The 15,359-nt window shown below is 45.3% G+C and overlaps 1 protein-coding gene across 1 annotated transcript in view; it reads left to right on the top strand.

Annotated features, from left to right (window-relative positions):
- LOC139177188 (zinc finger protein 665-like) overlaps positions 1–15,359 on the top strand; it is a 52,684-nt gene that overhangs the window by 32,219 nt on the left and 5,106 nt on the right. Inside the window, exons 2-3 of the mRNA XM_070771597.1 lie at positions 7,071–7,141; positions 11,870–11,996. Of these exons, the coding sequence (XP_070627698.1) occupies positions 7,085–7,141; positions 11,870–11,996 (184 nt within the window). The 5' untranslated portion in view covers positions 7,071–7,084. The remainder of the gene's footprint in view (positions 1–7,070; positions 7,142–11,869; positions 11,997–15,359) is intronic.

Below are 15,359 nucleotides of genomic sequence, written 5' to 3'. Positions count from 1 at the left end.
ACTGTTTTGATGAGTACTTAGGAAGAATGCCAGTGATCTTTTATATTAAGAGTGATGACCTAATTTAAGCAGTTAGTGTATATTCCATTTTCCTCTCTTTTATGTGATCTGGTAACTAGTGAGCAATGAGGTGATCTGATGATGTTTGCCTCAGGTCTGGAATCTGAGCAACAGTGACCTCTGAAATGATTGGCCAAATTGGGTGTGTGACTGTGTGTGGCAGTTCTTCTTGGAGGGAGAGCCCAGGTGTTATTAGAATTTGAAATGGGTCCCAGTTTTGCAAAATGAAAAAGGACAACAGTTGGATGGAGGCAGGAACATATGCTTAGAGTTAGATTATCAGCAGATGTCTTCTGTGAATAAGGGTTAATCTGCAGGGAGGCCTCCCACCTCCACTGGCTTCCCCGTATCCTCAGCCCACCTCCACTGGCTTCCCCGTGTCCTCAGGGCAGCATCCTGACTCCTCAGGTGGCTCCACAGCCCTTTGTCACCCTCAGGTCACTGCCAGTGTCTCCAGCCTCATCCTGGGAGCTGACCCCGTTCTCATGGTCAGTCTGTCCTGGTCACATTCACTTAGTCCTTGTTCATAGACACCAAAACCTTCTCTGTCTCAAATCTTAGTTTCTACGCCTGCTTTTTTGGTCATTAAATCACCGTGGCCCTTGCTCTTTCTGTTCTTTCAGGTCTAGGCCAGCGAGGTCTCCCCATCTCCTTCCCATATTAACCAGGTTTGCTGCCCCTATATTAATCACCTTCATCAGAAATGCCCTTGTCCTCTGACTGTTGGAGTCTTTCCTCTTTTCCCTTCATTGAAGGATGCACCTCTTCCTCCCTCGATGCTCACAGCATCTCGTTCTGGAGGTGAGGACTAGGAACATGGGCTGGGCTGAAGAATTCTCAGGGGAGACAGAGGGGACAGGATAGGTGATGATGGTTCCTGTACCTCTTCTGGACATTTCAACTCTAATTGATCCTTACCCCATGTGGACACTTAATCACTGAAAAGGAAAAAGATGTGGGGCATCCTAATGAACCCGATAGATGTAGTGTCTTGAGATGTCCCCATGTTTTAGTCCACTGTGTCACAGGTCACTGCAGCCCCCAGGTTTTCTAAGCTCTGACCACCCAGGGAACATCTTGGACAGAGGCCAGTTCATCTGCTCAGAGCAGGGGATGCTGAGTTTACTGTGGTTAGAGTGGCCAGAAGGTTTGGAATCCAAGGGGATATGAAGGAGTCCCCCCCCCCCCCCCCCCCTTCCTTAAAGACCTGGGATATGTTCCAGTTAGCTCCCACTCGGGAGAACAGGGGTCAGTGAGACTGGGGTCTCTCTATCTTTGTTAATTCTTTACTGAGCTCAATCCAACCAAATCTCAAGGGCCTGTTAAACTTTCTGATATCCCAAGTTGCGATATCTGATATCCCAAGTCAAGTTTTCCCAGGAAGGCCAGTTCCTTGGTCTCTCTACTGAGTGCCGAGTGTCCTTGGATTTGCAGCTTGTGCGCAACTCTGTTGCGATGCTCATGCCCTTGGTCTCTGCTGTTTATCCCTCTTGTTCAACCATGCATGAAGAGGTATAAAAATGGGGGAAAGTGAAGGGGAGTTTGTCAGAGTCTCCAGGAGGCTTGTGGGAGCAAGAGTAGGCCTCTGGATGAACCCAGTGAATTGGGGGTGTGGTATGTATATGTGTGTGTGTGAGAGAGAGAGACATTCATACTTGTGGGATTACAGGGTGTGTGGAACTGTTGACAAAGGTGGTCTCAGTTCTACCTGGAGGACCTGAATGTGGGCTCATGGCCGATTGTGGGCTGCGTGGAATGGTGGGTGTGCCATAGTGTCTTAGCTCAGTTTCCCTGGGACACAGATGCTGTGACTGAGGTTTGCATGACTGGGTTTCGTTGGGAAACAAATGATCACACCTCTGAAGGAAGGAAGGAAGGAAGTGGAATGGGAAGAGGCCTGTTACTCTGCCACGTGTTAGAATCAAGGCCTGAGCTGAGTCCACAGAGAGGTCTGGGTGCAGGAGGATGGGCATAGTGGTCCCAGAGAAGGGGGAGGGGATCCAGGAGGTGCCCCACAGCACCCCCTCCACACAGTGGATTTTCTGGTGTCTTTAGGGAGGGCAAGAATCAGACCCGTAGAATAACTGTCATTAAAATTCAGGAGATCACTTTGTGGATTACCTGTAGTTTTTCTGTTAGTTTAAGTTACTAATGAAGAAGATTTCAAATGGAAGGTAAAAAAAGGAGAAGTTGGCGTGTTCCTGGGAAGATGTTGAAGTTGCACTGGGGCGTGTGCATCAGCCTACACATCTGTCTTGTGTTATTAGATTTTGGTGATGACAGTTTGGGGCTGCTGGGGTCACTGTGACTGATAAGATGTCTTGAGTCTGGTTGGTGTTTGGGCGTCTTCGTGTGTATTATTCCATCATTAACACAGGAGTTGTTAAGGCTTGGAACCTTCTGGGGATTGCCTAGCAGCATGGGTGGATTATTACTAGGTCTCTGGGGAGTGTGTTGGCCCAGATGCAGGTTTGGAAGTTTCTTTCAGCCTCAAAGCACAATGGTTGGGCCTCAGCTTTGATGGCAGAAGACTTTGCCATGATGCAGTGAAGGCTTGTTCTTAGATTCCGAGGGTTATCAGCTCCACAGTAACCTGTAGTACAGAGGCTTATTCTGGAGATGACGCAGCTGCTACTTGTTGCTGCCAGCGCAGTGGATTCCTCTACTGCTCTCTCATCGTCTTTACAGGTCTCGGGCATCTGCCATGTACATGCACAGTACAGTTAATGGTTGGAAACGGTTGAAGGCAAGTAAATGGTACATGGAAAACAGTACGGAGTTACCCAAAGATTAAAAATAGAACATGCATAGGATCGCGCAGTCTCACTTCTAATTATATAGCTAGGAAAAGCAAAATTTTTAAAACTGTTTATGTATTTGGCTTTGCCTGCGTCCTGCAGGATCTTTGGTTTCAGTGCACCGAAATTCTAGTGTGGTGCTCGGGCTTAGTCGCTCCGCTGCCTGTGGGATCTTAGTTCCCCCACCAGCAATTGAACCCGCATCCCCCACAGAGCTAGGCAGATTCTTAACCACTGGGCCACCAGGGAAGTCCTGTGCAAAAATCAGTATTTTGCAGGAGTAACCTGCACTCCCGTAACCCATACTATATGATTCACAACAGCCATATGTTGTAGAAACAACCTGAATGTCTGTTTTCCGCCGAGTGGATGATGAAACCGTGATGTGTGTATGAGACAGGCTGGGTCCTGGGACCTTTTACTGCAGTTCTCTTACCTGGATGAACGTCTTCTCGGGCAACAGACCTCAAAGAAAGTGTAATTGAACAAAAGAAGTATAACCACATTCATGAGCGGACAGCAATTCTGAACAATGAGTAAAAAGACCACAAACCAAGCTTGATTTCTGAGGCTCCAGAAGCAAAAGCAGGTCACTTCCCGTGATCCCGGCTCACAGCACCTCCGGGGGGCCTGAGGCGGAGCAGATCACCTCAGCTTCCTTCCAGCCTTAACCAAAGGGATCAGCTCACCCCCCTTTTTGGGAGGACCAGGGGCACACACTTCTTTTTCTGTCTCTCCTTACTGCAGCAAGGGTCCCAATAAAGCCTTTCTTGAAATTCCCCTCTGGTCTCATAACTATTTCTATTGATTAAAGAGCCCCAGGATCCAGGTTGAAAACATGTAAGTGTTAGTCACTCAGTCATTCAGACTCTTTGCGACCCCAGGGACTGTACCCTGCCAGGCTCCTCTGTCCATGGAATTCTCTAGGCAAGAATACTGGAGTGGGTTGCCATTCCCTTCTCCAGGGGATCCTTCCAACCAAGGGATCAAATCTGTCTCTTCTGCATTGCTGGCAGATTCTTTACCTTCTGAGCTCCCAGGGAAGTCCTCATGGGTAACCCAGGCAAATATACACACATATTTGTAATGGCATATTCAGTTCAGTTCAGTTCAGTTGCTCAGCCATGTCTGCCTCTTTGCCAGCTCATGGACTGCAGCATGCCAGGCTTCCCTATCCATCACCAACTCCCAGAACTTACTCAAATTCATGTCCATCGCATCAGTGATGCCATCCAACCATCTCACCCTCTGTCATCCCCCTCTCCCAACTTCAGTCTTTCCCAGCATCAGGGTTTTTGCCATTGACTTGGTTCTTTGCATCAGGTGGCCAAAGTATCAGAGTTTCAGCTTCGGTATCAATAATTCCAATGAATAGTCAGGAATGATTTCCTTTAGGATTGACTGGTTGGATTTCCTTGCTGTCCAAGGGACTGTCAAGAGTCTTCTCCAACACCAGGGTGCAAAACCATCAATCCTTTGGCACTCAGCTTTCTTTATACTCAACTCCAACATCCATAGATGAGTACTAGAAAAACCATAGCTTTGAGTAGATGGACCTGGTTAGTAAAGTAATGTCTCTGGTTTTTAATATGCTGTCTAGGTTGGTCATACACATAGCTTTTCTTCCAAGGAGCAAGCGTCTTTTAATTTCATTGGTGCAGTCATCATATGCAGTGATCTGGCTGCTCAGTCACTTCAGTCGTGTCCGACTCTGAGCAACCCCATAGACTCCAGCCCACCAGGCTCCCCCGTCCTTGGGATTCTCCAGATAAGAACACTGGAGTGGGCTGCCATTTTCTCCTCCAGTGCATGAAAGTGAAAAGTGAAAGTGAAGTCTCTCAGTCGTGTCCGACCCTCAGCGACCTCATCGACTGCAGCCTTCCAGGCTCCTCCATCCATGGGATTTTCCAGGCAAGAGTACTGGAGTGGGGTGCCATTGCCTTCTCTAGCAGTGATCTTGGAGCCCCCCAAAATAAAGTCTAACACTGTTTCCACCGTTTCCCCAGCTATTTGCCATGAAGTGATGGGACCGGATGCCATGATATTAGTTTTCTGAATGTTGAGTTTTAAGCCAACTTTGTCACTCTCTCACTTTCATCAAGATGCTCTTTAGTTCTTCTTCACTTTCTGCCATAACGGTGGTGTCATCTGCATACCTTAGGTTATCGATATTTCTCCTGGCAATCTTGATTACAGCTTGTGCTTCATCCATCCCAGCATTTCGCATGATGGGCTCTGCATGTACATTAAGTAAGCAGGGTAATAGTATAGAGCCTTGATTAACTCCTTTCCCAATTTGGAACCAGTCTGTTATTCCATGTCCAGTTCTAACTGTAGCCTCTTGACCTGCATACAGATTTCTCTGGAGGCAGCTCAGGTGGTCCAGTGTTCCCATCTCTTTAAGATTTTTCCACAGTTTGTTGTGATCCACACAGTCAAAGGCTTTGAATAAAGCAGAAGTAGATGTTTTTGTGGAACTCTCTTGCTTTTTTGATGATGCAGTGGATGTTGGCAATTTGATCTCTGGTTCCTCTGCCTTTGCTAAATCCAACTTGAACGTCTGGAAGTTCACAGTTCACATACTGTTGAAGCTTGGCTTGGAGAACTTTTAGCATTACTTTGCTAGCATGTGAGATGAGTGCAATTGTGCGGTAGTTTGAACATTCTTTGCCATTGCCTTTCTTTGAGATTGGAATGAAAACTGACCTTTTCCAGTCCTGTGGCCACTGCTAAGTTTTGCAGATTTGCTGTCGTATTGAATGCAGCACTTCCACAGCATCATCTTTTAGGATTTGAAATAGCTCAACTGGAATTCCATCACCTCTACTAGCTTTGTTCATAGTGATGCTCCTTAGCCTGACTTGACGTTGCATTCCAGGATGTCTCGCTCTGGGTAAGTGATAACACCATCGTGGTTATCTGGGTCATGAAGATCTTTTTTGTACAGTTCTTCTGTGTATTCTTGCCACGTCTTCTTAATATCTTCTGCTTCTGTTAGGTCCATACCGTTTCCGTCCTTTATTGTGCCCATCTTTGCATAAAATATTCCCTTGGTATCTCTAATTTTCTTGAAGAGGGATCTAGCTTTGCCATTCTATTGTTTTCCTCTATTTCTTTGCATTGATCTCTGAGGAAGGGTTTCTTATCCATTCCCATGTAGATGGAGATTTCTGTCACTTGGAACAGCTGGGGTGAATGTAGGGAATATTATGCTAACTGAATTAGGACAGACAGGGTAAGACTGATATTCTATGTGCTCGCTTATCTGTAGAATGTAAAAATGTGAAACTCACTAGTACCAGACAGTGGGATGGTGGTAATCTGGGGCTGGGAGGTGGGGAGGCTGGGGAGATGTTGGTCGAAAGGTACAGACTTTGAGTTGTAAAATGAGTGGGTCCTGGGGATGTGTGTGCAGCACGCTTACCGTTGTTATCCTATTCTGTTACTGCCTGCTGGGAATTTGTCAGGAGAGTACGTTGTCAGTGTTTTCACCACACACAGAACATGGGAATTTGGAGATGATGGATGTGTTGGTTCGTGGATTGTGATAAATATTTCACAGTGTACACGTGTCACATGATCACATGGTGTATGATATATGTACACAGAACCCTTCTCCTTAGTCTCAGTAAGGCTGGAAAAGAAGAAAGTGGGAGGTGGCCTGGACTTAATCCTTCACTAGTGCTCAACACAGGCATCACATGAGAGCATGAGGCATTTTGTCCAGGCATGTTTTGTACCCCTCCCCCAACAGACATGCTCCTCAGGTTCTCATGTGGGGCCTCGCCCCAGGAATGTGCACAGGCCACAGATGATTCCGATCTGGATCCTGCATTGAGCACCAGGGCTCTTGGCCTTCACTTCTGAGACTGAGATCGGGCCCTGGGGGAGGGGAGGGCACTCTGCTCTGAGTGGGGCTGGACCAGGGCCTACTGTGTGACCTGAAGGGGATCATGGGGTCAGCAGAGGTCCCCCTGCTGCTGTGGACATGAAGCCTCACCAGGAGGGGAGTGTGATCCGAGGGAAAGTGTGGGAAAGTCCTGTGTTGGTCTCTCTGCGGGAGTTGACCGTCCTGAGTCCCTCCTGAGACAGTGGCCACAAAGCACTGTCTGTTCCACACGATGAGGGCTTCCCTATGTGAATAGTTGGGGCTCAGGAAGGGGGTGTGTTGACCATATGCATTAAACAGCATGTTTTCAACTTTCATGATAGAACTGTGAAGACTCATGGACGAAGGAGCCCAGAAGAGGAAAGAACAGGAGTCAGGCATGGCTCTTTCTCAGGTAGGGTCATATTCTCAGTGGATTCTCACACTGCCTTCCTGAAATGCCCTTCTCTGGACTCGCTAATCGTGTCTGACTCTGAAGTATCCTGTCTGACTCCAGTACACACGCACTCACCTGGGGCCTTCCCTCAGGGCCTGTCATCTCCACTTAGATCCCGTCTCCCCATGACCCGGTGACGTGGACCTTGTGAGGAGGCTCCCGTGAGCACCATCCTGGGCAGGGCTTCTCACCCATGGGTTGGAGACAGGGTCTCGGTGCTGTTGGGCAGCAGGGGTTGCTTAGGGCCCATCTGGATGCGCTGTCTGCTCTCTTTTAACCAGGGTAAAGAAGCTGTATATGGACCTCAGGTATTAACATGTACAGTATCGGTAAAATCTGCCAAAGAGGCCAATGAGGGGAAATCAGTTCTGACTTTTTATAGTACATTTAAAACTAAATGAGCACCTCCTTGAAAACTTAAGTTTTTGGGAATGGAATGGAACGTTCAGAAAGAGATGTCAGGGCTAGGGAGTGTTTCGTTACACCGTCTAATTTAAACTGTGAAATCAGGCTTACTAATTTTTTTTTCTTTCTTTTTTGACCACATGATGCAGCTTCCAAGGTCTTAGTTCGCTGAGTAGGGATTGAACCTGAAACCGTGCAGTGGAAGTGAGGGATCTTAACCACTGGATCATGAGGGAATTCTCCAACTTTACTAGTCTTGATTCAGTATTTTCTTAATGGAATAAAATAATAAATTGTGGAGTTTATTAATAAGTACATACCTAAAATTAATGATAAAAATCACATTATTATTTTAAAAATATATTTATTTCCTGTACTGTATCTTCATTGCTTCAGTGTCTTTTCCCTAGTTCTGGCGAGTGGTGGCCACTCTCTGGTTGCAGTGCACACGCTTCTCATTGCCGTCGCTTCTCTTGTGTTGCAGCCCAGGCTCTAGAGCGCGCCGGCTTCATTAGTTTCACCTCCTGGGCTCTACAGCTCTGTCTCAGGAACTGAGACTCATCGTCTTAGTTGCCTCTCAGCATGTGGGATCTCAGACCAGGCAAAAACCCACATCTCTTGCATTGCCCAGTGGATTCTTTACCATACACCGTAGGGAGGGCCACATATTTTTAAATACAGGTATTTTATAAAGATTGGAAGAAATCTTCTGTGTGTTATTTTCTGCTTGTATTACTTTTAATTTTTTTTGAACTAGAATAAGATAATGTTGACGAATTCCTGGTGGTACAGTGGCTAAGAATATGCCTGCCAATGTAGGGTGCGTGGGTTCCATCCCACGTCCGGGAAGATGCCTCAGAGCAGCTAAGCCCATGGGCACAACGACTGAGCCTGTGCCCTAGAGCCCGGGAGCCATAACTATGGATGCCTGCACTGTCTAGAGCCTGTGGTCCAAAACAAGAGAAGCCACTGCAAGGAGAAGCCCGGGCACTGCAGCTGCAACTAGAGAAAGCCCACTCACAGCAATGAACACCCAACATAAGCAAAATAAATAGGCTTTGAAAAAGAAATAGAATGTTGACAGTTACTGAATGAAGAAGTAAAATGAAAGAAGAGAATGGGAACCCACTCCAGTATTCTTGCCTGGAGAATTCCATGGATAGAGGAGCTGGAGGGCTGCCGTCAGCGGGGTTGCAAAGAGTCTGGCATGAGTAAGCAGGTAAAGAACAACTTCCACACACAGTAGATTGAGCTCTGAAAAACAAATCTAAGTGTCTAGCTTTCCTCCTGCAGATTCTTCAGTGACTTCCAGTAGCTTTTGGAATAAAGTCCCAAATCCATAGATCTTGCATAAATTAGCCTCTGCCTGGCATCACCCCATGTACATTCCCTGTGTGCCAGTCATACTGGCTGACTTGCTGTTCAGTGAATATCTTCCTGCCTCAGAGCCGGCACTCAGGCTGTTCTCTCTGCTTGCAACACTCTTCTGTTTCCCACCTTGCCAATCCTAAGTGTTTCTTCCTCACAGAGACCTTGTCTGATTTCTCAGTGTAGCTTAGACTTTCTGTTTAATCTTGTCTTAGCACCAGGCCTGTGTCAGAGCACTTATTTCAGTAGTAACGTTAAAATTGTGGATGAAATCGGCTGGCTGGCTGCTAGATGATGAAATTGGCTGGCTGGCTGCTAGACTGTAAGCTCCATCATGTTCACTGCTGTATTTCAAGTTTGACGCGCAAAGCTGACGCTGAATGAATTTTGATAGAATGAAAGAAAAAAAATAAAGACAACTCTTTTTGTTTAAATCAATTGTGTGTTTACACATGCATGCATGAATGCATGGATATATAACTCCGTGGTTTTATTACAAAAACATCCTCTCATAAATAATGGTGTATTCTTTGTAGCAGTTTCAGTTCTATCTTAAGTGTATTTCATGGTGTTAAGTTTTTTCTGCATCATCACATGAATGATGTAAATTGTAGTAAAATTACTGACATTGTGTGGGTCGCGATGGGAGAGGGTGTGACCCTGTATCGTGACCATTTATGCTCTTCTATTGTATTTCAGCTTCCTTGAACTTGTTTCAGGTATTTTCAGGAAACTCTCTGTGGATGCTCTTTCCTTCTCTGGTAGTTAACTGGTTGATTCTCTAGGTTCAGTTGTCACTCCCAACCACCTGAGCTCAGGTACTGTTGGCTTATTTCTTAACAGTTTGATCTGAGCGATTAGTTAGAGTGACAGAATTTACTCCCCAGGGTGACTGCAGCCATGAGATTAAAAGACTCTTATTCCTTGGAAGGAAAGTTATGACCAACCTAGATAGCATATTGAAAAGCAGAGACATTACTTTGCCAACAAAGGTCCATCTAGTCAAGGCTATGGTTTTTCCAATGGTCATGTATGGATGTGAGAGTTGAACTGTGAAGAAAGCTGAGTACCGAAGAATTGATGCTTTTGAACTGTGGTGTTGGAGAAGACTCTTGAGAGTCCCTTGGACTGCAAGGAGATCCAACCAGTCCATTCTGAAGGAGATCAGCCCTGGGACTTCTTTGGAAGGAATGATGCTAAAGTTGAAACTCCAGTACTTTGGCCACCTCATGCGAAGAGTTGACTCATTGGCAAAGACTCTGATGCTGGGAGGGATTGGGGGCAGGAGGAGAAGGGGACGACAGAGGGTGAGATGGCTGGATGGCATCACTGACTCAATGGACGTGAGTCTGAGTGAACTCCGGGGGTTGGTGATGGATAGGGAGGCCTGGCGTGTTGCAATTCATGATGTCGCAGTGTAGGACACAATTGAGCAACTGAACTGAACTGAACTGAAGGTGGACACAGATCTTTCTCTAACATGGTGTTATGTTGATGACAAGTTCATCCGTGTAAAGTCTTTAGGATAATGCTTAGTTTGTAGGAATTGCTGAAACATCTGTTGTCAGTGTGATGATGTCATCATCATCACAATGTGTGTTCTTTAAAAGTCAGTGTGTTTTCATGTTCATCGCAGCACTATTTATAATAGCCAGGACATGGAAGCAACCTAGATGTCCATCAGCAGATGAATGGATGAGAAAGCTGTGGTAGATTTACACAATGGATTATTACTCATCCATTAAAAAGAATACATTTGAATCAGTTTGATTCAATTCAAATTCAATTCAAATCAATTTGAATCAGTTCTAATGAGGTGGATGAAACTGGAGCCTATTATACAGAGTGAAGTAAGCCAGAAAGAAAAACACCAAAACAGCATACTAACATATATATATGGAATTTAGAAAGAAGATAACGCTAACCCTGTATGTGAGACAGCAAAAGAGACCCAGATGTATTGAACAGTTTTCTGGACTCTATGCGAGAAGGCGAGGGCAGGATGATATTGGAGAATGGCACTGAAACATAAAATATCATATGTGAGACAGATCACTAGTCCAGGTTTGATGCATGATACAGGGTGCTTAAGGGTGGTGCACTGGGATGACTCAGAGGGATGGGATGGGGAGGGAGGTGGGAGGGGGGTTCAGGATGGGGAACACATATACGCTCATGCCGGATTCAAGTCAATGTATGGCAAAACCAATACAATATTGTAAAATTAATTAATTAAAAAATAAATAAAGTCACTGTGGACTTTGTCATCTCTAAAGACAACAGTCTTGCTGTAACTCATCTAGATCGTGAATGCCACTCAGTCATGTCCGACTTTTTGTGACCCCAGGGATGGTAGCCTAGCAGGCTCCGCCAACCATGGGATTTTCCAGGCAAGAATACTGGAGCGGGCTGCAATTTCCTTCTCCAGCGGACTTTCCCAACCCAGGGATCAAAGCCGGGTCTCCTGCATTGCAGACAGATGCTTTACCATCTGATCCACCAGGGAAGCTAAAGTAAACTTAATTAATTAATTAAAAAATAAAGTCACAGTGGACTTTGTCATCTCTGAAGACACCAGTCTTGCTGTAACTCATCTAGATCGTGAATGCCACTCTGTGTTGAATGTTAACACTTCTGCATAGACAACCCAGTCTTGGTTTTAATTTCTGTATTTTTCATGTATTGTCCACATACATGACAAATTCCTGTTGATTGCAGGATATCATAATCTTAGGAAAAAGAGGAAATTATAAATTCGATTGCAGACCAACAGTTTGCTTCAAGCAGCTTTTAAAGTATCTATCAGAGTATTACTTCATCTGAATTGAGCGTTACCCCTCTCACCTCTTCTCATTTTGTGTGAAACTAAGAATCTTCCTCAGGGCCCATTGGTGAAATGTGTTTTCATTTCAGGCACAGTTGACCTTCAAGGATGTGTTCATAGATTTCACTCCCGAGGAGTGGGAATGCCTGGACCCTGCCCAGAGGACCTTGTACAAGGACGTGATGGTGGAGACCCTCGGGAACCTGCTGTCTGTGGGTGAGGATCACTTCCCTCTGAAGTGGGGATCTGCCCTGGGGTACCTCTGCATGTTCCCTCTTTACCTTTTGAGATCTCCCGTTTTTCTTGACTAAGCTCAAAACCTTGTTGACTCACACATGTAAAGCTTCCTGATTGGCATCAGGAGTTTAAACTTGTCTTTCCTTCAGGTGACCTGCCCACTGTGTGATGCACAAGGAGTTTCTCCACAGCTTGAGTGTTTATAAAGCTGATTTCAAACTTTGAAATATCCAGTTGCCTGTTTTCTAGCCCTGTGTTCTTGGTTCAGTAGTTCTTAGATAGGAACTAGATACCTGCTGCATGTTGTACTGTATATTATACTGTTCCCTGTGCATTCAGAAGGAGACAGATAGTAAATTCATTTGAGAAGTATTTTTCTGTCGGTTTATAATATCCTCACTCCTTGGCTGACAAAAGAACTGCATTCTACACCTGCCTATGCAGGAGACACGGGTTCGATCCTTGGTCTGGGAAGATCCCACACGTCACAGAGCAGCTACGCCTCTGTGCCTCGACTACGAGCCAGCACTCTAGAGCCTGGAAGCTGCAACTACTGAGCCCACATGGGACAACTCCTGAAGCCCATGCACCCAGGAGAAGCCACAGTAAGTGAGTAGCACGAGCACTGCAACTGGAGTGTAGCCCCTACTTGCTGAACTTGGGGAAAAGACCAAGCAGCAGCGATCACTCACCCCTGCCAAAAGAAATGAATACACCGATGTATTAAAAATAACAGATACATTAAAAAAAAAAAAAAGAGGTTGGATTCTGGAAGAAGCCACAGTATATGGCATTACTTCCAAGTAGGAAGTTCTGTTTTTGATCTGAACATTATCTCCATTCTTGTGGCACAAGGAAGAAGACCCCTGGATTGTGGAGAATGAAGTGCTAATAGCAAAAATCAAGATGAGTGTGATCACAGGTCAACTGTCACAAGGACAGAGAGGAAGCCACGCCGTTCATGGGGTTTTGGAAACTCTCCAAGTGGGAGAGTTCTGTGAGAAAACAGATGTTTAATGTTGGTGAACTCTCACAGGATATTTTTCTTCTCCCTAACTTATGGCTCTGTTCTTTGACATGTGAAATGTACAGCACCCTCCAGTTGTGCTGTAGCACCCACAGACATGAAGGCAAGATATATTTTTTTTGGCCTGTACTGGGTCTTTTTTGCTCTGTGGTCTTTTGTCTATTTGAGACGAGAGAGGGCTATTCTCTAGAGTGGGAAGCACAGTTACTCATTGTAGTGGCTTCTTTTGTTGTGAAGCACAGGCCCTAGGCACACAGGCTTGAGTAGTTTTACCACACAAGCTCAGTATCTGTGGCTCATCAACTTAGTCCTCGTGACATGTGAGATCTTCCCAGAATAAGAATCAAACCCATGTCTCCTGCATTACTAAGCAGATTCTTACCATGGAGCCACCAGGATGTTAGGGAAATTAAATAAATAGTTTTGTTTAGGCTTCAAGACAAAGCAGTGCATTCCTCTTACCTTGCTTCTAGCCTGCATGGAAACTGCCCTGAGTGTGAATGTCCTGACTGTCTCCTGTGAGTGCAAGTCTTGCAGCACCATAGGTAAGATAGAGGACAAATCTTGAGATTGTTCAGCCTTTGCAGGGGCCCTTGCCAACCAAGGCCCAGGCTTAGCACCATCCAAGGCCCAGGCTTAGCACCATTCAAGTTGGATCCTTCTCTCTGCCTGCTGCTAAGTCGCTTCAGTCGTATCCGACTCTGTGCAAAGCCATAGACGGCAGCCCACCAGGCTCCCCCGTCCCTGGGATTCTCCAGCCAAGAACACTGGAGTGGGTTGCCATTGCCTTCTCCAATTCTCTCTGCCTACCGTGAGGTAAATAAAGGTAACTTAAAACTGCAAAAAGAAGTATGTGATTTGTGAGGATGATTATCCATATTACAATGTCACATTATATTTTGGTTGATCAAATATTCACTTTTTAAGTCGACTCTCTTTAGCCAGCCCACAGCTCCAATTGTATCCCCATACTGCCCTTTTCCTCCCCATTCTTTGTCCTGTTGTGGCCTTACACCCCTCCCAACCCCTCTGTCTCCCTCTCCATCAGCTGGTCCCCTTCTAACTGCCCCTGTCTCTGAGGGGGGAGCGGGAGCCCAGGTTCCCCCACCCTAGCAAGTTCGTTAACCCCTTTAGATTCTTCTGATCAAAGACCCCCATCTCCCTGGAGAGACATTCCAAGATTTTTATGAGTCCTTCTGTCCCTGTTATCACAGTCAATTTGAGCACTGTTCAGTCTGTGTTGTACCATAAAGCTGTGACTATAGAAAGGAAGGATAACTTGTTTGATATAGGATGGCCATGATGTTGTTTAGACTCTGGAGAAAACTGGTTAAGATGAATTTTTTTTTCCTTTGAAAGTGCGAAACCGGTTCTTTTTACATGTGGAATTAAAAATAGCAAGCTTGTTAAAAAGGCGTGCTAAAAACAAAGCTTAAGGTTAACCTTTGCCAGGGCTTCCCAGATTACTCTAGTGATAAAGAACCTCCCAGCCCCTGGGAGAGACACAGGAGACGTGGATTTGATCCCTGGGTAGGGAAGATCCCCTGAAGAGTGAATGGCCACCCACTCCAGTATTCTTGCCTGGAGAGTCCCATCAGGGACAGAGGAGCCTGGTGGGCTAGAATCCACGGGGTTGCAGGGGATTGGACAGGACTGAAGCGAACTTGCATAGCGTGCCACCTTTGCCATGTCCTTGAAATACGTAACCCATTTTTCCAGAGATTTCAGTCTTGGGCAAATTAGAATTTTAAACCATGGCGCAGGGGGGTGGGAAGAAAAGGGGAAAGAGATTTTAAATCTCAAGCAGGAAAGTATGAGAGCTCTCATGTCTGTCGATCTGCATTTCTGTTTGTCTCAGTGTGTGTCTTTGTTTTTGGATAATATTGCTGAGGTTAATTTGTAAATGAGCTCTAATTCAATTGTTTGTAAAAAAAAAAAAAAAGCACTTTCAAACCAAACAATTACAAGAAAATTAACCTAAATGAATTTCAGGTTCACGTGAATTGGGAAATATTCAATATTAAATATCTAGTATTAATGTTTGTTTGCTAATCTAATTAAGACAGGTCTTGAGTCTTCAACATTGTCTAATACTTTTGTTGTACCTAGGTTTAATGTTAAGCAAGTTTGTCAATAGTTAAAGTAACTCAGGTGAAGAAAGTTTTAAGGAAAGAATGCAAATGCAATTGGAGCTTTTAAATAAACTCTATTAAGAATGCTTATACTTTGGAAATGTCTGTCTAAAATAGTCTCTCCAGATGTGAATAACCTGAACTCCTGCTGCTGCTGCTAAGTCACTTCAGTCGTGTCCGACT

This window comes from Bos indicus, chromosome 18, assembly GCF_029378745.1.
Source record: "Bos indicus isolate NIAB-ARS_2022 breed Sahiwal x Tharparkar chromosome 18, NIAB-ARS_B.indTharparkar_mat_pri_1.0, whole genome shotgun sequence".
Classification (NCBI taxonomy): Eukaryota; Metazoa; Chordata; class Mammalia; order Artiodactyla; family Bovidae; genus Bos; species Bos indicus.
Note: the sequence above shows the minus strand (reverse complement) of the source record. Positions and strands in the feature narration are given on the sequence as shown.